The 27,566-nt window shown below is 37.8% G+C and overlaps 1 protein-coding gene across 5 annotated transcripts in view; it reads left to right on the plus strand.

Moving 5' to 3' along the window:
• The window catches only part of SPIN1 (spindlin 1), a 53,599-nt gene that overhangs the window by 6,736 nt on the left and 19,297 nt on the right, over positions 1 to 27,566 (plus strand). For all 5 annotated transcript variants that reach the window (XM_062599527.1, XM_062599526.1, XM_062599525.1 and 2 more), the window contains exon 2: positions 24,633 to 24,857. In XM_062599527.1, coding sequence (XP_062455511.1) covers positions 24,806 to 24,857 — 52 coding nt within the window. In that variant the 5' untranslated portion in view covers positions 24,633 to 24,805. The remainder of the gene's footprint in view (positions 1 to 24,632; positions 24,858 to 27,566) is intronic.

A 27,566-nucleotide genomic window follows, 5' to 3' on the forward strand; every position in this document is an offset into this window, starting at 1 on the left:
TTGGTTCCACCAGCTGAACAAAGCTTTGTCTTATGACTTGTGGCCATCACTGTCAGGTATATCTATACGTAAGGGAAGGGGACTTGCTCAAGGAGAGACAGATAAAAGTCGCCTCCTCCCTAGTTCAGGGACGCCTGACCAGGAAACTCCTCAAGGTTGAGAGCCCAAATTGCTTGGTGGTACGTAGACTCTGCTTTATTTGCTAACTATTGGTTGGTCTTTCTTTCTGTTCCTCTGATATGTGAACAGCCTATGCCTGCAAATTAATAAATTGTATCCTACTCATGGCTTACTTGTGTTGTGACATTGATTAAGCATAACAGTGTTGAACAAAGGTAGCCTAACTCCATTGTGTTGTCTCTTGTTTACTATTGAGATTTTTAAATCTGGAAGTTTCTGGCTTTCTGATTTTAGTGCAAGTGTTGCGTGTGCTGAGCAGTATAGAAAAAAGCATGTTCTGGAACAATGACATTTCTTACGATCCTTTTTCAAATGTTTTATCAAACATAAAGGCCTCTAAAGGTAATACCGTGTTTAGGTCTCCAGTACGCTTAAGTACCCGTAGTACTGGTGAGTATTGGGTCTGTGCTCTTCTGCATGTCTATAACTTATTTCTGGTCTTCAACTTGAATTGTAAAATGTTTGGAGAGTAGGTTGTCTTTATTCAATTTTCTAGGGCTGACAGACGGGAAAAAAAAGACTTGGAATGTAGGTTGTCTAATTCATCTTGTACTCAGAAGACACAGTTACCTTGATAAGGTTCTGGACAGTTTCTTGCCCATCCTGTTCCATAATTTTAGGCATTTTAGGCAGTGATAAGAATGATAAAGAGAAATTAAAGTGGAACAAATACCTCAGAGATTAATTCACTGGTACCATAACAGAACATTCTAGTTGCAGAGAACTTTGTTAGATGTATGTACTTTTTTTTTGATTGCCTTTGTAAAATTTTTGTTCTAATGTTGAAAGAAGATGAAAAAATTCATTGATGGTTGGTTCACCATTATTGGTGGAACTGCAGTGATGAGAGATCTGATCAGTCAGAATGTATTCTGACAGGAGTAGCCTCAAAAAACAGCTTAGCAGAAAACTGCTTCTTGCATGGTCCAAAGACTTTTTAGAAATGTGTCTCTAAATGCTTTTGGAGTTAGGGAGCATGCAGATGTTTGATGTATTTGGAACCTGGAGAGCATTGGATACTCACGTTTGACATCTTGCAGCTAGGGGAGCTTTCCCAAAGACCGGTTTTGATGCCACAGCATGGGCTTTGCATTGCTGGAGGGATGAGGAAGAGGCTGCTCTAGAAGTGCACCAGCACAGAAAGCTCTTTTGGCCGCTTGATTGTGGAGAGCGCTGCGAGTCATTGCTGTCCTGTTCCTGATATCAGCAGTTGCAAATTACATCTCTTTGATCTTCTGCTCCCCTGCTTCATCAGTAAAAGCATACAAGGCAGGGCAGGCAAACTCTCTTCTGATTCGTAAGCTATCCTAACAGTTCACTTCAGAGTTTTTTGGGGGATTCGTCTCTACGCTCAGTTATACCTGTGTTGGCATGAATAGAGAGAATAGTAGGGCAAAATTATTTCACATAACTAGGGAATGTAGCTGTATTACTAATGAATAGAAAATATTTAAAAAATAAATAAAAGCAATAGCTTGCCTCAAACATGGGATGAGGGGGAGGAAACCCACTGCCTTGTGGATAGCTTTTTAATGTAGGTATTGGTTGAAAAACAGAATTTGTATGGAGTCATTTTAGGGAGAGTTTCCCCTTCTCCCCGCCTCTTTCCCCCCCCCCCCCCCCCAAAAAAATGTACAGAACTTAATTGAAGGAGGAGAAGTAGGGGGAAGGGACCCTGCTGTGAATAGACATCCTCGTTTTCGGTTGTAGTGGGGCCTCTACGTGTTTCTGGGAGGCTGTGTGTTTGGGTGGCAGTGGAGCAAGATTAAATATGAAGCAGGATCAACTTGAAAGGCTGAGGCGTGGTTGTCTGTTCTTGTGTGTGCTCTGCTTGTCCATAGGGCAGACTTCTAGCAAGCCTTGTCTACTTAAAAGGGGAGAGATGCCCTGCTATCTGAGATTGGAAGATACTTAACTTTTTCCCTTTCTGGATTTCTGTTTTCAGAAAGCTAAGCCTTGGTTTCAGTTGAGCAAGCTAAGCCTTGGTTTCAGATACTAAAAGATGATTAGACTAACTTTTCTGCAAGTAAGTCTGTATTTTAAAAAGGAAATATGTTGTTTTTTTCCCCCCTTTCTTCTGTTAGTACCAGTACCTAGACTGATGCAAAATCTCAGAAAGTGTAAGGCATAACTAATAAAATGTTCATGCTAGGGAATCTGGTTCTGTTCAGACTTAAAGCTTTCTGCACAGATTTTTCAAGCTGAAAGGAAGATGAAGACAATTTACATATGGCTGTCTCTGAAAGTTCTCACACTGAAGTCCTGTCTTGAAGAATGAACTATCCTGTTCCTTTTCCATTTGTGCTTCATGCACAATAAATAAAGTAATTTAGAGGCAGAATTATTGAGAATTTATTATCAAAGCTTAAGAACATCTTCTGTATTTTTGTAGGACAGGCAAGGTATGACAGGGAACAAAAATGATTCCAAGGTAGTCTTCATTCTTAGTCTTGGCTTCTTCTTGCCACCGTTTTTTTGACCTTTCTGCTACTGCAGGACAAGAGGAAATATTTGAGGTAGCAGTTTTTGCTTTCCTGTAGAGGCAGTTACTCAAGGCCAAACAAGTCTATTCACAGGCAGTCCTTCCAGTTTTATAATCTTTTGAAGTCCAATTCCAAAATAAAATTATCTTGTTTCTGTACTGAACTGTCTCATGTCCAGGTGTTGGTAAATGCTATCAAATAGTGCCCCAGTTCACAGAGGGAGTGGTGTTTTCCCAAGATACCAGGTATCTTACTTTCTTGGGGGGGGGAGGAGGGAACGACCATCTAGCAAGGGGGGTGAGCACTGAGTATAGTCTGAATTCGTGAGCTACTATTATTTTTGACAGCTCAACTGAAAAATTCAGTGGCTTAAACTAGTTTTCCTACTTTCCAAGCAAAAGCTTTTCATAACTCATGCAGGTGTGCTCGGAAAGTACCTTTTCCCACAATCCACTAAGTAACTTTTCACCAAATAACTTGAGACCATTCTTTGTGCTCTTAAATATTTCTTTAAGATCTACTGCTCCTCATTATTTTCATGAATATGCAGATATCCATTAGTTGCACAAAGAACTGGCTCCATGATCTCTGTTCTTTGCTTTTTCCTTCCCTTTTTGAGAAAAGCCATCAGTTTCACAGCTTGACCTCTTCCCCCCTCCTCAGTTTTTACTCATGTAAGTAAAAATTTACTTTTTTCTCCCATTAAAAGTCAGAAAGACGTGCATAAACAGAGGAAGTATTACTGAGTTGAGAAATAGTGTGATGTTACAATGCTGAGGGTTCTCATCTTTTACAGGAGAAAAACTCAGTGTAATAAACAGTTTAATTAAGAAGTTCTTCTCGTTCCCTAGCGGATTCCAGTGTTGGCTACAGTAGATAAGTGGTCAGTATTACAAGTCTCAGAATTCCTTTCTCTTCAGCTTAACTATTTGCCTTCAAGTAATGCCTTTTACTTCTAAGAACTGTATTTTCACTCACCTGCCAAACTAATCAAAAAAACTAGCCTAGTCAGCTTAGCTAGACTTCCTAAGATAGTGCTGAATTTTGTTTCCAGTACCTTAATGTTACTGCATTTTATAGCTTTGAAAGCTAATTCTATTCACAATTGAAAGTTGATAGTCTCTTCAGAGATTTGTGTTAACATCATAGGTGGTGAATTTTCTGCTTATTCTTACAGAAAAATACCAGATTGCATTATTGGTTAGCACCTATGGCATGACTCTCCTACTTCTCAGCAAATGCTTTTGCTCAAGTGATTTACTTTCCCAATGTAAACAGTTACTTGAATGTATTTACATTAAAAACTACTTTGAATCTAAGCTAAAATGACTGGAGGTGAAGAAAATAGGTAAGGCAAATTCACTTGATGACTGGTTACTCATCTGTTTTAAGACACCAATAAAAGGCAAGAGGTCATTTCCCTGAGTGCTCATTTCTTTCTCTGATCCTGTAAAGACAGGGTGAAACTTGCCACTGGCTTTAATTGCCTAATTGTGTTCTTAAGCTTTTCTTACTGTCTGAAGATCAGATAGTTTCTCTATTCTTTGGCTAGAGGCTTTGGATCTTCATATTGGTGTCAGGCACCAGTTTGCAAAATGTTGATGTTTACTGTTTTGTTATTGGTAATTTTTAGTGAAATTGCCTATTTTCTTGTGACTAGAGGAGTTTACTCAGTGTTAATCTGCCCAACAATTTTATTCTAATTCCTGTCCTTCCCCACTCCCTCAAACTGATTTAAGAAAGAGAATTAAGTTTTTACCAGTGGAGAGGCAGTCAGCATTTAGGTAGGATGGAGGAGGCCCAAGGTAGTGCCTGTAATCTCAAAACTGTCTGCCAGGATCGCATTTACTTTGGTGTTGATTATGGGAGTTGAGGCATGTGTGTCTCAAAACTATGAATAAATGGAGTTGTAAGACAGCTTATTATTGTTTTGTTTGAATACGGAACTAATGCTATGTAACTGCTTTTATTTTTCTAGCCTCCCCCCCCCCCTTTAAATGTTTTGTAGGGTTTTAGGTACTGAAGAACTTTATTTGTCAGTATCTTCTCTGGTTAATTAGATTGAGCTTCACATCAAACAAATTTTGATCTTCCAGTCAATGCTGTGAGTAATAGTTTGTCATGATAAGAATTTTGAATCTGCTTTTAAAATTGGTAGTTGATGTAGCACAAGTCTTAACTATTGATGTACAATTATTTGGCTTAGTGTCCCAAACAATGGTTTTTTTAGTGTCTTCTGACAGATTGATTTCTGGCCTTCTCCTCCAGCTTGGTGGTCTGCCACTGCTTATCTTACAGGTTATGTTGCAATGCACTGTGTGTAAGCTATAAAACAGCTGCAGTATTTGGATGTAGACTTTAATCAGAGGTTCCTAAAGAGGTGAACTGTTTCACCTCTGAATGTGGGAAACAGAAAATGTTCTTTATTATGGTCCTCCATGAATGCAGCAGTAGAAGCCTACTGCATCAGAAGAAATTGTTTCAAGTATGTCAGCAAGATACTTCCTCTTAGAAAAATAAATGACCTCACGTTATTAAGGCTGTTTTAGGAAAATATTTTAACTATGCTTATTTTCAGTTTAGTATTGCAGTGACTTCTCAGTGTACTTAGACTCTAAGCTTAGTTTAAAAATACATGTATTAGAACAGTTCATCACTTGTGGTCCACAGACCTCTGGTGAGCCAAAAAGGTAGAGAATGTGGACCATCAAAAAGCAAGTCTACTTTTTTCGTCTCTTCTTTAAATACCATATCAAACTTGGGTTCTCTCAAAGCTGGCACAAGTGTGTATCAGTGTCTGCTAGTCTGGATAGTTGAGAATGGGTGTTAAATGCTGTTTAATGCTCAAAGCATCAATGAAAGACCAGTCAGCCTGCTAAAGAGCTGTGAATCCAAGTATTTGATTTACAATGATTAATAATAATAATAAAAAATACCCCACAGATGACCTAGCCAAGTAACTTACCACTCCACTACCTTTTCTAACAGCAGTTATATGCCTTGAGCTGTTTCTTCCAGAATGATTGGGTGATCCTTTTGATTTTGAAGCAGTGTCTCTCAGACTTGCACAACAGCAATTAGAGTTAGTCCTCACAACAAGACTAATTTACCTAAGTATCATATATGGGGAGACACTCAAATAAAAAACATAATATTTCTGAAATAGATGTTTCCCTCTCTAATTCCTGAGAGCTGCCTTCAGCGCTCTTATCAAATTGATCTGTGTGTGAATTTGCTCACAAATATAATCAACTATTTGAGCAACTCCATCTGTAAGAGAGTGAGTGAGGATAAAGTAGTTGCATTATGCTACTTAAAGTTAACTTGCATTTACCATAGAATGGTAATTAACACATGGCTTGATAGCAATAGCTTATTACTGTGTATGTTCTGGGTAGTGGTTATCTTTGTGTGTATATTGTTGGGCTCAGGGGAAGAGGAGGATGGCTATTTTTTAATAATGAGAAACTCAGCTACTTCATATTTGCTGTGATGCAAAAGTGTGCGATGTAAGGCAGTTACACTGCATCAGCTGGCCTGTGACCACTTGTTACCCTGGTGCCTGTGCTTGACCTGCAGTTAAATGCAAGGTAATTTGAAGTAGACTGAGCAGTTAAGAGTATGTGAAGATTATCTTTGTAGTTCTGAGTTCCTAAAGGTAAAAGAGTGCAGGGAAGGTTCGCTCTGATTTGAATCAATAGTAAATATCTTAAAAAAAAAAAAAAAAAAAAAAAAAAAAGTTACACTTTTGTCAACGATTTAAAGTGTGGAGTACTGTTCATTTATGAAATGATTGGTCAGTATGTTGGGAAATATGCAAGGCTTACTCAGTGCATAGTTTTGCATTACACATAAGAGTGAAGTGTGGATGCTTTAAAAAGTCATTGCTTTGACTTTTGCAGGAGGAATTGTGGTGATGGGATGAATAGAAATGAAGTCATACCTTAATATTCCCCCCCAAAGTGTTGAACTGTACCACTGGTTTTAAAGCTAGTTGGATAAGCTGTGTTGCTGTTTATAAGGGTAGAAAAATACTGAAACCAAACTGTAGAATTCCAGCCTTCCTAATCCATGTTCTGTTGGCATAGAAAAATCATTTCAGAATAAACAAAAGGGTTCTTGTTTATCCACACTGCGTGAAGGAGGTGTAGAGTACAGCTCTAAAAACTTTTTTAAAAGGCACTGTACATACGTCTTCAATGTTCTAGAATCAAAGGTGTGCATAATTCTGCAATAACAAGCAAAACGGTTTTGCAAAATTATTATAGCTGTGTCAGAGAATCGTTCTGAAAGGCTTGTGCATAGATGAATGTTTCACCAGGTCTTCTCAGCTGTTGGAAGGAAATAAACCAGAAGTTGGAGTTTTTATTTAAAAATCTATATATGCATTCATCTGTAACTTAAAATTATATGTTAACAAGAGTACATTCTGTTTTTTAATTAAGCCTTTGTAAGCTCAGTTGGCACTATCTAACTCTTCCTCCTCTGTAGCCTGATTCCTACTCAGTGGAACAGCCAGTGCGTGTTTTTAATACTAACCTTCGGATCCAATTTTTTGGATTCTTGTGTTCAATTTTAGTATGTGTTTTTTGGACTAATATGGGAAACAAGGACTTCCTCATAGGGCAAGCATATGGCAAAATGTCATTCAGTCCCTTAGCCAGATATTACTGAATCTGGTTGTGATGTTTTTCTAATATGGGAGGCAGATCAAGTAAGAAAGTATTACATTTAAATTAGTTTGATTTTAGACAAATGTTTAGTAGCTGGCTTTAGTGTTGAGCTGAGCCATCAAAACCAGACCTAGGCTATCTGCAATACATTCTTTTGGAGAACTTCGCTTTCTGTTTGATGTGTTATTTTTTCAAGTTGGCATGTAGTTGTCCTTTCCCCCTGAAACCTGGAGGAAATTTCAGAAAACTATTTTTATTTAAAATAAGACTAAACTCAAAACCTGTAACTAAAAAGAGCTTCCCCACTAACACCACCACTTTCTGATTATGGTATGCATGTGTAATTTCCCACTCCCAACTCTATTACCTCAGGAATTTCATTTTTCTTTGCTGCTTTCATCACTTCAGTTTTGTATCGATGCTTTTGAATTTTACCTGTTGATGTCCAGCTTTTTTTCCCTCTGTTTTCTGTGCCTATAGTTAATTGTAACTCTCAGCTGGTATGTTGATAGTTTGCCTGATTTTGTGAACATGTAGTGCACTTACCTCACTTACCTTGCAGTCAGCACATCTGATTTCAGGATTGTTGCTTAAAGATAAATGCTCTTTGGATATGTATTCCACGATCACTTATACAGTTCCCTTCAGTGTGGAGCTATAGGCCTTTCTTGGACTTTTTCCAAAGAACTCCAGGAACGTATAGAACTGCACATAATTAAGCATTAGAAAGAAGACCTCGATCAGAGATTCCCAGTATTTCCTGTTGACTCAAAGCCCAGCACAATGAGAGAAGCCATAACGTGAACTGTGGAGCTGGACCAGCCAAGATCATTGCTTTTGCAGGCACCCTTATATATTCATCAAGGGAAGATCCAGAACTTTGAAAAGCTCCGAACAGTGACAAGCTCACTCCTGCACAATAGTACTGGTCTGAAAGGTAGTCTTTTAATGGCTACATCCCTGAAAGTGTTCTGTTGCAATTTTTGTGGAAAAACAAAGGATGGAAAATAGCTAAAGCATGATAAAAATACGCCTTTGTTCTGATGAAAGCAAAGCAGTCATCCCTTCTCTGTCCTTGTGTGTCCATCTTTTTTTTTTTTTTTTTTTCCTTCCTTTGAATGGGAAAATTAGCAAACCTTTAGTTAGTTCATTTGCTTGGGGTGAAGGGAGGAGATTAGTTTTGTTTGTACATCTTGCACTTTTGAGTGCTGTTGTGAAGATCCTGTTTTTCTAGTGTATATGACTATATCCAGATGTGGCAGAGGGCATATGCCATGCAGGTTCTTAAAGTTCAGAGAAGTGTTTTAATTTATTGCTTATACCAAAGTGAGCTACTTTGTAAGTCATTTTAGTGACTTCTGTCTCTTAATACGTAACCTCTCAAGTAGCAGCTGTATGTATCATGGAGCTCTGCTAAAATACTTTAAGCTTCGTTTCACAAATCTTATCAAAGCACAACGGTTTTGATAGCATCCCCAGTTCAGTGCAATGCAGTAGGAGTGATTCATTCTGCTGTGAATTTGGAGAGCTCTGAACGGTTTAAATGCTGAGATAGTTGCTGGCCCAGTGGGTTAGAATGGAGTGAGTTTGTCCCACGTTATTTGTGGACTTTCTCACTTTCTGAGTTTGCATTAGCTTCCAGTAACTATTAATCAGTCTTTGATTCTCAAAGGAAATGGATTTTGTAAACGGATAGTGAGTTGTCCTACATCTTGGATTGGTTTGTGCTGTAGAATTAAGGAACCACGCTTCACTGCTTACCTAGTTGGGGGATGAGAGGTGTCCTTTAAACCAACTGAAAACTTGTGAGGGTAAAGATGTGTGGGTTTTTTTTTTGTTGTTGTTGTTCTGTTGAAGTTGATTAACTTAAAATGTTTTTATTTGGCTGTTTTCATGCAGTTGCTGAGGTATTCTTGCAAGGACATTAATATGTGGTGACTTTTTTCAGGTATTCATTGTATACCAAAATGCTGCTCTGGAAGTTTCCTTTACCCATCATTATTTATTGATTACTTTATTACAGTTTTACTGTATTTTTGCTTCATAAGGATCTGTCAGGATGGTAACAAAAGCTTCTGTGAGTTTCTGGGAGGAAAGTGTAATCTGTTAGAACAAAAGTGTTTTGTTTATCTACAGTGAGGTATGATCAGGGGGAATTGTATCGGAACAGGCGACTGGCTTTTGCATGTGGCTAGTTACGTACAACTCCACACAATCTGCTGTGTATGTGTGTGTAGATCTCTTATGTAAAATCCAAATACTTAAAAATTTTGATTTTAAAACTCCCTGTGTTTAATACAACAGTAAAGCTTTTACTTTAAAATAACTAGTGTCTTTGGAAAGACTAATAAAACTTCCTGAAAGTGTTGACTTTTTTTTTTTTTTTTGTTGGATGGCAGGTGCTGAAAGAATAGGGGGGTAGAATGAATTAACTTCTCACGCTTTAGCAACAGAACTTGTTTAGTAACTCTGTGCCATACGTGAACCAAACAGCAAAGCATCTCTTAGGCTGATCCAAAGAGGGTTAAAGTTGCTTTGTTTCTTTGATCAATTAGACTTCAAATGAAAAATGTTGCTTATTTATTGCTTTTACCTCCTTATGGAAGCTGTAGCGTAAGAAACAAACAGATTATAGGTGTGCTCTGAGCAGTAGTTTCATTGGAAGATGAAACTGTAGATGGTTCTTTGTGTAATTCCTACTGTGGTCTGTTGAGTTCTGACAAAACCATAATTAACATGTCCTAGAGTTAGTATTCATTCAAGCTCTATTAGAGATTTGAAAGATAAAATGAAAGTATGCTTATAAAAGTTAAAAGAAATGTTTTTAGGCTGCATACTTTTTCAAGAACAAACCAACCCCCTAAAATTGAAAAGTACAGAAGGATAGAAAGCAAAAAACACAAAGCTTGAAAAATATGGTTAAGCTACAATCAATTTAACCTTCCATCAAGGAGGCAACTTGAAATAAGATGACTATTTTGAGAACTCTTCAAGGCCTACTTATCTATGATGCTGTTTTGTTATACATGATACAGGGAGGGGGAATGCATTTAGTATCTGTCTCCTGAAGCCTTCAGTATGCAGAATAGTTCAGAAATAATTGGAAAATCTGTAGGCTGCATAGATGTTTTTTAGGACAATTGTTGCCTCATTTCTGTATGACTTAGTGACTTTTTTTTCCCTAGGAAAAAAAAGTGAAAGGAAACGTTGATGAACATCAAATACAACTTGAGAGTTTAGTTACGGTATACTGTTTTGCATAAAGTTTGCTTAGTTGGTTTGGAGTTGTGTGGATCGTGTCGTTTACTGTTTACAGAATCGGTAAGGTTGGAAGGGACCTCTGGAGATCATCTGTCCAACCCCTGCGGTCAAGCAGGGTCACCTGGAGCATGACAGACAGGATCGTGTCCAGGTGGGTTTTGAATATCTCCAGAGAAGGAGACTCCACAACTGCTCTGGGCAACCTAGTCCACGGTTCTGTCACTCTCACAGGGAAGAAATTCGCCTCACGGTCAGGTGGAACTGCCTGTGGTTCAGTTTTTGCACTTTGCCTCTTGTCCTGTCACATGGGACAACTGAAAAGAGTTTGTCCCTGTCCCCTTGACACCCTCCCTTCAGGTACTTGTACACATTGATAAGATCCTCCCTCAGTCTTCTCTTCTCCAGGCTGAAGAGGCCCAGCTCTCGCAGTCGTTCCTTGTTCCTGTTGAGGAAAAAGTCTTGTCTAAAAAAGCTAGAGTAACTTTTTTATCCTCAGTTGTGCCAAGAGAAGAATTGAACAGTGTGGAAAAATTCATCTTGCTACTGAGAGCCAGAATTAGCATACTCTATTAGGGGATTGAGCTGTCTACACATTAGCAGAATTAAGTATTAAGGCTGCTAATAGAAGAAATAAAATTCACCAATTTGTCAGTGAAGTCCTAACTTAATTGCCAGCATCCTGAGAAATTAAAGGACTGGGAGAGAGGGGTTTATTTCCTGCCGAGTCTTACTCATCTCTCCTGTCAGTATAGGAGAGACATTTTCTTCATCTCAAACTTTACTAATATAGAGAAAAAAAAAATCTTTTCAACATTTTTTTTTCCACAGAAACAAGATTATGTTAAATCACAATGTTACCTTTTACATACTGCTTTAGAACTCGGCCAGTCTTTGCATGGGTTGTGGAACTTGATTTCAAACTCTGCAGGTGAACAGATTTTAAATGTGATGGAAGCTGGGAGTTTAGCACAAGCTAGATGTTAAAATGGACAGTTGGGAGGATGTTTCAGCTTTGGCAATAGGTGGAAAAATACTAGCTGCTGTTCTAAAGGACAGGAAAGACCTGACTTTGTGCGTAACTATTTTACAAGGTGATGCAACTTGCATGCCCAAGGCAGAATTACAATAACTTTACAGTTGTGCTGCCCTCCCCCCCCCCCCAATAAATAAATAAACCCAATGCATTACCAGTGGAACAGGCTACCATGAGGTATAGGTGCACTTCTGAAGATCCTCTGGGAACAGCTGAAGCTGGATTTTTGAAATGCTTAGATCCTGTTAGAAACAGCATGAGAAGCAGATGCTGAATTCCTGGAAAATCTGGCCAAGTGTTCAATGTATTGTTCACAGCTGGAACATTTTGCCTCCAGAAGGATATTGACAGTACCTGAAGCATTTTTAGTACTAGTAGCTTTTGTTGTCACAGGTTCCATGCTCTATAGAGGTAAGAGGGCATGTCTCAAACTTGGGGAGAGAGTTTGGGGAATGAAAAAAACACTCCTGCTCTGAAAACTTCTTCAGTTGCAGAGAACAGAGAAGAAACTAATGTGTAGGCAGTAGTCATGCTTACATATATGCTGTTTCAACAAAACAATGGGTGGTAAGCAGCTCTGAAAGATATTATATGATTGTCTCCCAGAGACAGGAAATGATTTAAGACACCCCCTCCAAAAACAAGCAAAAACTCTGTACTTGGAGCAGGAGTGGATTTCCTTTCTGGCAGTCTGTGCCTGTCAGTCTTAATGGATTCACTGACTACCTGTAAAATACGAAAACTTGTTTGCTCTTTCTTTAGAGATTCTTATTCATGCTGTCACTTGCTTAATGTTTGCAAAGCGCTTATCTCTCATATTTGTTACTAATATTTTAATTTGTTTTCAGTTATACTAGGTAAAATTCTTCCTGGTTGTAGAGCCGGTGTCACTTTTCAGATTCTTAAGGTGAAGAGCTCACATGAATAACGAGTACAGCTTTTGCTGTGAACAGTTGTGTACGCATGTGCTTAAAATTCATTTTGAACAATGTTTATATTTTCCTCAGTTCTTTTCATAAGCTTTGACTGCTTAACAGTGAGAAAAACAACTATTTTTTGTAATATATTTGTCAAGGGAGAAAGACTAGTAGGATTAGAGCTAATAAAGTAGTGTGGAAAGTGTTGAGTGGGGCTTATTTTTCTCAACAAGATCAACTAATTTGGTTCTATTTCAGAACTTGGTTGAAAATACTCAGTTTAAAATTGAATCAAACTTAAAAAAATAAAATCCTGTATATTTTCCTTAAAAAAAACTCTACTTGGTCAAACATGACTGCATTTTCCTGTTAGCAGACTAAAAATTTTGAATACTTACTTAATTGAACGTGATTTATGCCCCAGTATGTTAAATATCAGGTAAAGGTTTGGGGGTTTTCTTGGTTTTGGAGGCTTTTTGTTTTTTGACAAATGAAACTTCTGAATGAGGATTTGGTACTAGACTGTAATAAGTGTTAGTGAATTACAAATTGGTACTAGACTGTAGTAAGTGTTAGTGAATTACAAACTGCTGAAATGTTAGGGAACATAACCACCTTTAGATTGTCATTAAAGTAGCAGCTGAGGAACTGAATCCTGTTTTAGGCTTTTTAATGAATAGAGGTAGCTTACTGGATTTAATTGTAAATGGGAGATCAGTGTGGAAAGAGGGAAGGGACCATGGATTCTAAAGCTTTGAAGAAATGTGACTTTTAAAATAGTGGAAACACCAGTGACGAGAAGCCAGTCAAAATTTGTGTTGGTCTAAGATTAAGGATGAAGAATGATATCCTTTCATTTTGGAGTTAATGCAGCATGCTGAGGGCACATCACGGTGGGAAAGGCTTCTAAAGAAGGCATAGAAGAATCCTGTGGTACTGGGGGAAAATAGTGCTGTGAGTCTGTCCACAGTTTTGTTTATGCTGGAAGCTACTTTGTACTTAAATTTGGAAGTGCTTGTTTGCTCTTGCTTTTTGACTGTCCAAGATCAGTCATTAAGACTTGCCTCTTGTATTCTGGATATATGTTGTAAGCTCTTTAGAGTGAACTTCTAGGATGATTTCAACCAAAATAGCTTAATTGTCTTCATAAAGATATAAGTAGGAAAAAGTAATTTTGCTTATTTTCTTTCCAGAGAAAGAGGCTATAGCGTTCTGGATCTAATACCTCATCTTTTAAAGCAGAGTGATGAAACTCAAGAGTATATATCCTTGATAAGGACATAGCTTCTTTTTCATAGCAGTGAAAGCTGCTTCCAACTCTGGACAAATGAGCACTGGGCAACTGCTGTTCACATGTGCTTAGCAAGGACTCACAGGGGTTTGGCAGCAGAGCTCTCCAAAGATCCTCCCCCCCTCCATGTATTCTCTCTATCCAGCAGCATATGGACTGGTAGAATTGCAACCGTAATTGGGGAGTATGACATTTGCTGTGCTGCTGAAGACCAGAAAGACTTCTGTGTGTGTTTTGTTATGCTTTATACTCTTTTTCCATGATTGAGGTATTGCCTGAAATGCAGAGGTTTTCAGAAGTGATGGCTAAGTTTTTTGTGACAACTAGCTGTGTGAAGAGGCTGGGATGCGGGGAAAATTGATACAGTGATATCGAGAATATTAATATGAAGAACTGACATGTAGAGAAATTGGGCAAGTGGTTGGGCTGTTCACTGTAAAATGACTGGAAGAGTTTTTCTAGAAAGAGATGGTAGAATAACTTATGTAAATGAAGGGGAGCATGGAAGCTGAAATTGGGAAAAGGACAATGCAAAGTTCTTTGCAGGCAGTGTCTGGGAAGCAAGGTCTAAAACCGAGTTCAGAAAGAAGAGAAAGACTTTTGTTTTGCTTGAACTCAGTATTCTAGAGTGGCAGGTAGCTTAGTCAACTTTGATTTGGCGACAAATGGTTTTGGCAGGTCAAGAGACCTAGCCAGTCTGAGAGGAAAACTGGCGCATAACGTATGTAGGTAGAGCCAGGCAAACTAGGTTTTGCCAGCAGCAGGGATGGTCATAGCATGACAGCCTCGATGGAAGCATTTGATTGCATTGTGAGCTATGTGATGAAACACTTGGAGAAGTCTGCATACCTTTACGTATATGAACTATATATGCAGTATTAACAGATGCCTTTATTGTGCATGCATTAAGGCTTGTCTCACCTCTGTGACTGTTATTGTCCACATATTTAAAATATTGTAGACTATTAGAAGAGCAGAGATCTAAAGAACACTTTTATACTCAAAGCAGTATATAACTAGAGTGAATTAAATGTAACGTGCAGGACTGCCTTCAGTATTTGTTTAATTCTTATTAAGTAGCAATGTGTTGTGAGTGGAAAGCACTAAGAGGGGGTTCTATTAAAAAAAAATATTTGCAATGATCTAGTTACACACTTTAGAGCAAAAGAAAAATTTCCCAGAACCTTCTGTAGAATAAAACTCTTTACATAGAAAAATAAGAAGCTTTTAAAAATAACTTCAAAAGGTCTTTTTTCTTTTTAATTTATCAAGGAATGTATGTATACGAAGACGGTGAATTTAAAATCCATACTTACAGATTTGTTTTTTTGGTTTTGAGGTTTTTTTCTTTTTTGAATTGTACTGTTAAATGTAATTTTTTGGATAAGAGTCAAATATGTTGTTTTCAGCATGCACTGTATTGTCCATTACTACTTTGCTCTCTCTGCATATTCTTTGAATGGATGTTTTTTTGTTACTGCAAAATAGAAAAGCTAAGTAAAATCCAAACAATTTCATAGTCAAGCTGGGATTCCAATAGAATAGGCTATGACAGTTCATATTGCAGTTCTGTAGTAACTTGACCTTGGGATATGTTTTATGGGGTTCATAGTAGCATAGAATTTGGTGGAGTAAAAAGATAAAGGGAAAGCTGCCTCCTGTTCTAATGTATATGTTGTAAAACAAGCGTCTTTATTAGATTACTTTGATCAAAAACGTATTTTGGGGTTCTTGTTGTCACTTTCTCCTACTCTTAATGACTCTTCTTAAAAGAATCTATAATCAGTGATTTTGAGCAATTTTGAACATAGAAATTGATTATCTGGTAGATGACCCAAGTGATGAAGTCGAGTTATAAATTCTTTTTTTATTCAATAATGACAGTTTCAAATTTGTTACTCTTAATTATTTGGCAGTTAGACTTTGCTGCTGCAAAATGTGCTGAGGATACTGAGGCATGATGTCAAGCCTGTACTTGAGAACATGATGACTTATAGACCTTCTCATTAAGTGGCAGGGGCATCCAATTCGAATCATTCTCTCTGGATGGCCCTCAGTGTAGGGTAACGGCTAATTCTGATGGATGCTTAACTCTGTTCTTAATGTCTGGTTATAGTGCTCTCTAAAAGTAGTCCTTTGACCTTTTGTGTAGTTGACATGAAGACAGATGGCAGCTCTACCTAACTTGCTAACTGTTAAGTCTTTAAACTTTTGATCAATTTTGTTCTTAGTCCTTTACCCTTATCCTCTGACCTTAATTTATTGCTAAAAAAAAAAAAAGGAATATCTAGATGGAAAAACATGTTAAGCATTAATTGTTTAGCTCTGTAGACTTCTAGTGTAGGATCTCATTGTCATAACTGCATGTTAAAGATTCCCGCACAGTGATTTCTTGTACTAATTAAAAAAAAAAAAAAAAAAAAAGAAGCTGTGGGTTAATAAAGGGGGCTTTTAATACGTTATATTGAGATTCCTTCCTGTCTTTATGCTTGTGAAATTTAAGAGGATATTTCCATGTCGCTTGATGGATCAGACTTAATTTCTGATTTTGCATGGTAAGAATCTTCAGACAGTTTGTTCTCAGAGCTCTTGCCTGCCCCACTGAAGATTAAATAGAAAATCTAGACTGATACAACCCGGGGCATTATAACCCTGAAGGTAAGTACGAATTTTCTCATGGTACATTCAGACATACTTTAAAATGTTAAATCATGTGTTTGAATGGGATGAAAATACTGTTTTTATCCACATGAAAGATTCTGCAGAGCAGGAAAGCCAGGTACTCCCTCTAAGGGTATACCTGAACAGCAGTTGAAGACTATGGTAATGTGCAAAAGAGGATGTCTGTGCATTTAGGTAGGTAAAACACGATAAGAAAATTGGAGGGAAAGAACAGAGAGAGAAATAAGGTGAAGCCCATACAGGTTGTGCTGCCTAATCTTAACTACTATTACGAGGCTTAACTATCTGTGCTGGCCTTAATGTAGATTCCCCCTCCCCCCCCCTTAAGGTAAGTCTAAGTCTATCTGAGGTACATATGCATCCTCACTGCACGAATGTTCAGAGAGGTATTGGGCTCTGCCAGACTAACACCACATTTGCCAATTGAGGCATCTGAGGTCAATTTATTTTGGACAGTTTACTATTTATTCTGTGTTTCCACCTGTGACCTACTGAGTAAAATCTTTGATGCTTATGAATGCAATGCTATTCTCAAGAATCCTTTGGAATTACAGATATTGTATGTCACTTCTGGAAGCTGCCACTTTTTAAAGGTAGAATCCTGCATTCCTGTTGGATATGGAATTCCCACTGTATGCTTAAGGCTAACAAAATATCAAATGAGTGAGATATGGAGGAGGAGATGTCACCTGAATTTGTCATGGGTCAGAATGTCTGAAATAATCCTTTGATTGCAACAGGATTTAGAAGTATTTGAAAAAATGCCTTCTTGATATGCCTCTAAAATAGTTCAGTTCTATATACCTGAATATGTTTTTTAATACCTGGAGCACTTAAGTGCTTAATTTTTAAACCGCAACACTTGAATTTCAGTGATGCAGCAATAGTCAGAACAATCCACTGTATTCTTGGACTGGAAAACATTTGGGAAATCTCACATTTTATTTTTCACACGTGGATTTTATTTTAAGAATGAGATGCATACTTCTGTGAATGTTTGAGACAAACATGCTACCCTTCATTGTAGGGTGCTTAGAATTAATTTCCTGAAATGGATCTCTCCCCCACTAATCCAAGGCTGCTCAAGGAGCAGATGCCAGTGAACGATGTCCAAACTGTTGGTCCTTGAGTGGATGTAGCCTGTTGTTCCTCTAATTTGGAGCAATGGTCCAGGACGGTGGTGTCAGATGTAATCACTCTGGATTTGGCTTTTTTGTTTGCTTGGGTGTTTTTTCCATAGAAGGTGGAAAATCCTACTTGGCTTTTTTTGTTCCAGGCTGTTGACAGATGGGCACTGTAATGCAGTCAAGAGCACGTTTAACAGCTTCGGTACCTTGCATCTGCTGCAGTAACTAGCTATGCAAGCATAAACGTGCTAAGAACCGTTCTCTAAGCTTTCTGAGGGTGTCTTAGCACTTAAACTGTAAAAAAAAAAAAAAAAAAAAAAAAAAAAAAAAAAAAAAATCGGAAATCGGCTCATTGTGGTACTGGTGAGAACACTGTGCTTTTATATTCTGTTTTTAACTGTAGTGTGGGAGTTCTAAAAACTAGTTGAGAGGCGCCCTTCAAATGCGAAGAGGGTGGCCACTGAGCCCCTGAAACTTAAAATACTAAGCAAATTCGTTAAACGATTTTGTAATACTGACTCTGTAATGAAGTTCTTACTGCTGCCTTTGCAAAATGGCTGATTTATACAATCCATCTCAGTTTCTTTCAAGTTTATTGCAGAAATGCTCCCTTCTTAAATACTGAATTGAGTAAAGTGAGAGAGATGGAGTGCTTTAATGATTTGTATGTCACAAGGAAAATTCAGTGGAAGTAGAGGAGGAAAAAAAAATATACTGCCTGCCTCAGTAACAACTAAATCTTGCTAATTCAAGGGGAAAAACAAGGCAGGAAACGTTGTAAATGATATGGTTGGGATTTCTGTTCCTAGTTGTGTGGTTTGGATTTTTTTTTATTTTATTTTGGATTGTTTTTTCTATTTTAAGAGCTTCAAGTGCAGTCTTCAAGGGTTACATGTGTTCTCTTAAAATTATGCAAATGCCTTAAGTTCATGTTTGATAAAAGATAAGAAATACTTTTATTCAGTTCCTGGATTGTTATAAAGTATTATAAACCGATCCCTAGAATTCCGTAAGTGTATGTGTGTACTGAAGATAAAAGCCTGTATTTATTTGAATGTAATCTGTTTTTTTTTTTTTTTTTTTTTTTTTTTTTTTTTGGCTTCCTTGTTAAGGTCTTTTAACTGTGATTGTGGCAGAATGAATTATATTATGCTGACCCTTGTACTGTACACAGATGCTTTCAGTATACTTTTCCTCTTTTTCTCTTTCAACATGAAAATGCTTAGGAAAACAGATGAACTTCAGCACAATTTTTTTCCCCTTTAGCAGAAATCATGCAGCATTTATAATCCCATTGCCAACAGGAGTAACTTGTATGGATAGCCCTATCAACAAGGAATAGTTTGCACAAATTTCAGATTATTTCAGCTTTCTGTATAATAGTGTACCATGGCATCAATATAATATAGCATCTTAGAGTAAGTATAACTTACAGATTTTATTTTTTACCATGTGTTTTTAAATATGTATATGCACACAGCTATATTCCAGTGCTGCTTGTTTCTATATGTCTCTGGGCAGATAACAATAAATTTATAGGTAGAGGAAAAGCTATAGAGGCTGTCAGACGTGGGAGGGAAAGCAGTGCTTGATTTGGAGTCTGTCAGCTGATACATTTGAACTACAAATTTATTGCTTTTTTGTGGTTGCCAGCTACAAATCACTAAAAAGTAAGCAAGCTCTGTGAATACAGGTTTCTTAGCCATCAGATGGTGGTACTCCTACTAAATCCCAGTGACAGGAAGGAAAACTTTAATCTTGATGCGCTGGATGAGTTTGTGGGATACCTCTATGCAGATTTGGAATTCAAGCAGCTGAATTCTAATACTTTAGCAAAGTAGCATTTCTTAACACAAACTAAGAGCAGGTGTACCTTAACCTATCTGATAGCCTTCTCTGATGGCATGACTGGCTGGGTAGATGAGGGGAGAGCAGTGGACGTTGTGTACCTTGACTTCAGCAAGGCTTTTGACACTGTCTCCCATAACATCCTCCTAGAGAAGCTCAGGAAGTGTGGGTTAGACGAGGGGACAGTGAGGTGGATTGAGAACTGGCTGAAAGGCAGAGCTCAGAGGGTCGTCATTAGTGGCGTGGAGTCTAGTTGGAGACCCGTGGCTAGTGGCGTCCCCCAGGGCTCAGTACTGGGTCACATTCTGTTCAGCTGCTTCATCGATGACCTGGATGAGGGGACAGAGTGCCTCCTCAGCAAGTTTGCTGATGATACCAAGCTGATGATACCAAGCTGGGAAGAGTGGATGAGACACCTGAGGGCTGTGCTGCCATTCAGAGAGACCTGGAGAGCTGGGCGGAGAGGAACCTCATGAGGTTCAACAAGGGCAAGTGCAGGGTTGGAATAACCTAGGGAGGAATAACTCCATGCACCAGTACAAGCTGGGGGCTAACCTGCTGGAGAGCAGCTCTGCAGAGAAGGACCTGGGAGTGCTGGTGGATGACAAGTTGACCATGAGCCAGCAATGTGCCCTTGTGGCCAGGAAGGCCAATGGTCTCCTGAGGTGCATTGGGAAGAGTGTTGCCAGCAGGTGGAGGGAGGTGATCCTGCCCCTCTACTCAGCCCTGGGGAGGCCTCATCTGGAGTGCTGTGTCCAGTTCTGGGCTCCCCACTACAACAGAGACATGGAGCTACTGGAGAGAGTCCAGTGTAGGGCTACAAAGATGATCAGAGGGCTGGAGCACCTGCCCTATGAGGAACAGCTGTGAGAGCTGGGCCTCTTCAGCCTGGGGAAGAGAAGTATGAGGGGGGATCTTATCAAGGTGTATAAGTACCTGAAGGGAGGATGTCAAGGGGACGGGGACAAACTCTTTTCAGTTGTCCTACCAAGAAATCTCTTGTGCTGACCCATTTGATTTCAGCGTGTCTTCTGTGAAAGAAGTCAAGCCTTGTGACTTGTTAGGCTCACCCCACACCGAACTGTCAGCTCAACCTTGGGCACTGCGTTGTGTACAACTGTTGTAAATGCCACAGTGGAAAGGTGGGAGCCCACTAGGTGGTGCCAGAAGGCCTGCGCACAGATAGGGCCGAAGTCGGGGACGGGCCTCCTTTGAAGCTGCAAGCTTGTAGTTAGCATCAGAGAGGTATATATGCTGGTTTTACACTTGCATATTGTCACAGCTGTGCTTTTGTGCTAGGTAAAGTAACATCCTTCCTCAGCGTTGGTAGTAGAGTCCGAAAGCTTTAGGTAGCATGCAGTAAATAGTTGTTCTGTGGGTTGCAAGGAAATGCTTGTAATTTCAAGGGAAGCAGGTGTGAAATTTATCTTTGGCTCTGTGAAAATACAGATATTTAAGGCTTATGTAACAAAGACTTTATTTTAATGCTTTTAACCAATTACAAGTTTATGAGGGGGGTTAAACCAGTTCACGAGGAAAGCTGTGTAGTGTATGTGTACTGAGTGTGCGTGCTGTTTTTTCCTCCTTTTGCCTTTATGTTGCAAAAAAGAAAAAACTCGAGTACAAGGCAATACTTGTATTTTCTCCTGTTCTGATACTGCTTTCATCCCTATCCCTACTGTGATAGTATTATTTTACTAGTTTTAATCAAACTAGTATGATGAATGACACTTAAATTCAAAATCCAAAATAAATAGAAAAATATGATACAAAGCATGTAGCTGCTGCATTCAGTTTAAGTGTATTCTGACCTTAAAAAAAAGGAAAACATGCACTGAGTATTTTTATTTGTAAAAATAAACTAAATTCCCGGGCTGATGAGTAGCTGGAGCTGATGGTTAATTAGCAACATACCCGTTTTCAAGTGAAAACCTGCAAATGAGTTGTTGGACATGGCTGTGGGGGCGAGGATGACAAGTGCCATAACTGGTAGGCTGGGATGCCTCTCATTTAAAAGTTACTGGTAGTGGGTAAAGACTGTAGTATATTCTGGATGTGCTAGATTGGATCCAAAAATACTGTATGTGTTGTGTTTACTGTATGAAAGAACAAAGTAGTAAGTAGAATCAGTACACTAGGTTTTTATTAATAAAACTGGCTGGCATCTGTTTTCAGAAGTCCTACTGAAATATTTCAAAGAGACTTGACGGGTTCTCACTTCAGATTGTTCAAACACTAAATTCTAATGCTGTTAACAGAATTATGCTTAAAAATAGATTGTTTCATAAGGCAACTTAAGTACATCCTTCTAACAAGGAATTTCTGTTTTTTCCATAATAGTATGGCTTGTTGCTACTTAGCGTGTCACAAGACTATTAAAAATTATTATACCTCTATATGAAACATGGTATTCTTAGATATTGGATTTCGTAATAAAAGGTTTGGAATTTCATGAATTGACTTTTTTTCCCCTCCCATATTAAGGATTTACAGTATATACATGATAACATTAAATGTACTTTTTATTGTTCATCATATTTAAAAGTTGAAGTTGCGTGGGCTTTTGGCTTATTTTTAGTATGGCAAATGAGACTTATGTATAGTTTAAAATTCAGGATCTTATCAAAGTGCATCAGTTAATCTTCAGAATATTTGTTTTTAATCTCTCCTTATTAATGTCTCAGAACTGTCAGTGTGAAACTGAAATGTTAAGAATTCAGAATATTAAGTTTAGGAAAACTGACTTAAAACTTTCAGGTGAAACTTAGTGTTGAATTAGCGGAAGTTAACTGGCTTAGTTTCTAGAAAGTCTGTTTGAGCAGGTGAATCAGCTTCTCACTTGAATAGTCTTGTGTCCTCTGGTTCAGAGAGCAGAGTGAAACACTTGCTTAAGCGTTAGCAAGTGAATTGTGACTCTGAAGGATTAGGAAGTCTTTTTCCTTTTGAGAGGTATGATTGTGAATTTGTGCCATAGTGGTGAGCAGGGACAGATCATTCCAATAAAACACTTTACTAGTAGGAAGTCAAAACTTCAGGAGGAAAGTATTATTTTTGATAAACATAGCTACAGAACCAGTGAAACTAAAGTACCTATGCAGTTCCTTAAAATTTATTTGCCATGGATTGGAAATCTGAGAAGAGCGGAAAAAACATAATGCTTAAAGGTGTTACAGAATATTTTTAACTTCTTGGATAATATGTCAACAGCTCGCTGGAAAAGTGTTTTTTAGCTGCTGAGTCTTAATATTTTTCATATTTTTCATATTTTAAGTTAAATTATAAAAATATTAATTTTTTTCCTCTCTAAAACATAATATCTCATCTGGATGAAAAGTGGTTTTCTTGGTTTTCTTTTGCATGTGTACACGGTGCCTGTGAGACTGAATATGGGACTACATCAGACCACTGCTCTGTATTCAAAATTTGTTTCAATTATCAGAGGTGCCTCTGCACTAATCTGTTTTAATCTATAGTAAATGTTTTTGATCGGTTTGGTAGCAAAAACAGTGCTTACCTTTTGTTCTAGTTAAATAGCTAAGCAGACTAATTGCTTCCTATTCTTTCTTCAAATGATTTTTAAACCTCAAATACTATTCTTCTGATACTCTTCACAATTGTATATGATGGGTAGCTTTCAGGAGTTGGAGGTGTGGAAAAACTATGAGGTTCCTTTGAATGTGTGTGTGTGGGGGGGGGAGATGATTTTTGTTGTTTGTTCAGTGTGTTTTGGTTCTTAACTTTTTTTTTTTCAACTTTAGTCTCTCAAATTGTCATGACTTCCTGGCTATGGATATCTAAAAAGCTTACTTTCTCTTATGTATTAGAGATCCTTCCAAACACTACAAATAACCGAATGCTTGCCTAACTAGGCACACTAGCAATTAGTGTGTAGTTTTTTTTTTTGTCTATCTATTGCACTTTGTTCCTGGGGAATATTAGAGCGATGTGGATAGATCTTCTCAGAATTAGTGGATATGATTCATGTAAGAACTGGCAAAGTGTTAGAAGATATAAATGCAATTTTCTGTGTAGTACTTGTACCATGCCTCAAAGCATTTCCTTGTACGCTCCTTGTACATTATTCAGTAAGACACGAGCATAAGGTGCAGCGTCTCCCACTGCTGGGACGCTTGTTAGGGGCATTCCTCTGTGTTTGACCCCTCGGTCGCACTTTTGTCAAAACTGACAGCAGCTTCCAAGGCTGCTGTCTGGAAGAAGTATAAAGAGAGGCCTGGCCAACACTTGACTGATGGGTTACAGAGAGCGTGATTACAGCAGTCATGTTTCTTAAGGAAACCAAGCTGGAAGGATGAGGTTACCTAACCTGTTTTAGCCACGGGCAGCATAGAAGTGAATGGATTAATCAGGATAAATGTCTGCTGTCCAGAGATGTTACTGTGAAATCCATTGATGTAATACTTCCAACTTTTTTAGGAGATTACAAGCATCTCTCACTGAAGTCTTGAAAAGGACTTTAAAAAAGTTCTCTGTACTTTTCTGCCTCATCTAGAGGAATGTGATGACTAAATGTTTTAAGAATCTTATGAATTTAGATATAGAGAATCACCAGCCCCTTCTATAGATCTTCTGTAAACTAGTGGCTTGGTCAGCAAACTGACAAGTAGAATTTGTGGGTTTGGTATCATTGATGTCTTTTAAAAAAAAATCTTCAAGAAAAAAAAAGTTATCAGTAGAATTATTTCTCTACAATGTAGGTTTGGAGCTTTTTTATCTCTATCAGGTGGAAGTAGTTGATTTGTGCTTTACCTGTGGTGAAGGTAGTACAATTTTCTCTAGTTTCAGGCAGAAACTAAGCTATACTCAACTAAATGCCTTTTAAGAAGTTTTTCTATGTATTTCTGTCTGTGGATAACTCTATCTGGTAGCTTTAATTACTTACCCATTCTCTTATGGTATATGGAACTTGTGCTGTGTACATGAGGAAAGGTGCCAGCCCTAGTACTGGTTTGGCTGTCTTCTTGCCTACCTGCCCTCTTTGCTGAATGTGTTCAGAATAATAGAGTATGAAGTGGTATTTTGTTGAACGTAAAAGCAAAAATATTTTATTTCACTTTAATGCATATCTTAACCACGTCTCAAATCTGGCTGTTTATGCTTTGTCTGTTTTGTTTTTCAGAGTACTGTAATTCAAAGTCGTCCTCCTACATTTGGTGAAGAGCAAATCCATGGTTGGATGGTGGATTAATAAGTGGTAGTTGTCTTATTGTAAAAGAAGATATTTTGGGAGTTGGGAAGAACTGGATTTTCACCCTAGTCCAGCAGCTTTGCTGCTCACTTAAACACAGATGAATGAAGACCCCATTTGGAAAATCACCAGGTCAGCGATCCAGAGCTGATGCAGGTGAGGTGTTTTTGTTTGTTTTTTTTTGGTGGGTAAAAAAGTGATCTTCGACTTTTTTATGTACTAGTGGCTTTATGAAGCTCTTTGTTTTGTTATTAAGTGATTAATTTTATTGTGGAAACTGTTGAATTGAAGAGGCATACATAAGTTTAATTTAGCAGTACAGAATCAGATAAAATGTTTCCTTTCCTTTTTAGAACTGCACTTAACTTACAGTTCTACTAAAACTTTGATGTGATAGGCTACTGAACAATGTGTGGTAGAAGTAGACTGACATTTTTAGGGAAAAATTGCTCATTGCAGAAGTGTTGGTTGAGTCAACAGTGGAGTAATGTGTTCCCCATGTATTTATAAGTTGCTGCAAAACCCTTAATGGCTTGGTAGAAGAGGATTAGTTAGTAATTGCAAAGGAGCATCTCTTGAAAACAGTTTGGAAAAGTTTCACTAAATGCACACAAAAGTTATGACTACAAAATGTGTTCTCTAAATTGAAATAGGTTAGCTATTTAAATAATAACAATTTAAAGTAATTCTTTATTCAAGGAAAGCGAAAATAAGAGTAACCACTCTTTTATGACTTAAAATGACCATAATTTTTATGATTGGTTAGACAAATTCTAGGTTTTATAGCTTGATAGACTAACAAATAAATAGTTTTGTGCGCTTCGTAATAAGGATTATCAGCACTGACAACAAAAGAATCAAGCTACCAACTTGATTGGTAACTGAATGCTGTTCTGTATGCTGATATTGGATCCTGTATAACTAAGGCAGACCATTTCAGCTGTGTGTTGTGCTAAGGCTAGTATGCAGGCCAGGGACTAGAAATCATCATTTTTAAGTCAAGAATTCTACTGTTGTTTGGAGGATGAAAATGTTAATGTTAAAAATGAATATTGTTCATTCTTCTCTTTAATTATTTGATTATCTGAGAAATGCAACTTTATTTAGTCATTTTTTTCCTCTTCCGAAATGATTTCATATTTTTCAGTGGAAAAAAAATGTCCTTCGTATTTTATATTGCAGCAGAATCTCACTAGTGACCGGTGCAGGGAGAAACTTTGTAAACACATGGTGCAGTACACCTAATGATCTGTTGGTGCCTTCTAAAAAAAATTGCATGAAACCAAATGAATTTCATATAAAATTGGGGAAGCTCGGTATATTTTTAAAAATAGACACACAATATTGTGTTCTGGTGCTTTCAGTTACTTGCCCAGTTCATTCAGAAGTTAAGTAACTGGCATTAGAAGATTTCTTAGAAAGGTTTTGGGAAACTTTTAAAACCGTTTTAACCTGTGATTAGGTTGCATTAAAGTTCCTTTTGCTGTCAGTCATCTGAAAAATCTGGCAATTTCAAAGATAACTCCTGCAAATATTTTTAAATGATGGTTTCAAAGGAGAGACCCAGTGGAAACTTTTAGATACTTACTTCAGTGACTTTTCATTCAGCCGACTCATGAGTCATCCTTCCCCTTGATACTACTAGAATATCTGCGGAAGGAGAATTGTAATCCTTAAGAGAAAGGAAAGTAAGCTTTGACCTGCCACTTTCTTCTAGTATTGTTACTTCTAAGCCTTAGTTGGGTACTGTGAGAGTTCAAAGAATTCAAATGCTAGCTTTTTAAGGTTTAAGGTAAACAAAAATTTATCTAACAATCTAATTGTGACTTATAATGAACAATAACTCTACAGCACAGATGCTATTTTTGCTTTGTAATATACAACAGTTAGTAATTAGATCTTTAAATTTTTCTGTTTGGGATGCGGACAAAATCTACTGTACCTTGCTTAATTATAGATACATACTAGGAAAGAGTGCAATGGGTTGCCATCACTAGGAGACTGCATAGCCCACTCCATGGTGAGGATAGAGTATGTGATTCTTGAACGTAAAGTTACTGAACACAGTAGTGTGCGTGTCTGTGGCCTCTACAATTTTGTTAAAATACAGAGCAACTTTCCAGGATACAGTTTCAGGAGCTGAGCCAGCTGCTGTGTGCATGGCATCGTGCCCATGCCTCTCTAGTTAGTGCGTGATGACCCTCCTGATTACAGAGGAATGTATTTCCCGCACCTCATGAATACCATCTAATATAATTGTCTGCAAGATAAGTTGTGATTACCCTCGTGTTTACCCTTGTGTTTATATTTACATTTAACCTTCTTAATTAGTCTCTTGTTTTATGCTGTAGAAATAAGTCATGGTCCTTTATAGCCTTTCCAAGTTGGTGGGATTCTCTGCCTCTGGGAGGTAACAAACTTTGGTGGCCAGAAACAATCCCGGTGTCTTTACTGAGTGACTTGAAGAGAGAAAGTAATATTTTAATAAATGAAAGAGCTGGAAAGCACTAAGTAGCATACTTGGTTATGTGGTTTGTTCAATTTTAAAAGCAAGTGTGTGTGCATATATATATATATCTTTTTTTTTTTTTTTTTTTTTTTTTTTTTTTTTTTTTTTTGATACTGCTCCTATTAGGACAAAAGATCTTGGTTAAAATTGTAGAGAAATCTTTCAGCGGAGTCAGGAATTCATTTTACCACTATGCTCTTGGTCTGTTTTGATTGAAAGAACTCTCTTCCTTCCCTAAACTCTTTCAGTTGACATTAAGCTATATTAGGTCTAATAGTGTTGGATAAACATGTCTACAGCCTTCTTGAGTCCCTAAAAGTAACTTTGAAATAGCTACCAGGTCAAGAATAATTCCT

The sequence above is a fragment of the Rhea pennata genome, chromosome Z, assembly GCF_028389875.1.
Source record: "Rhea pennata isolate bPtePen1 chromosome Z, bPtePen1.pri, whole genome shotgun sequence".
Lineage (NCBI taxonomy): Eukaryota > Metazoa > Chordata > Aves > Rheiformes > Rheidae > Rhea > Rhea pennata.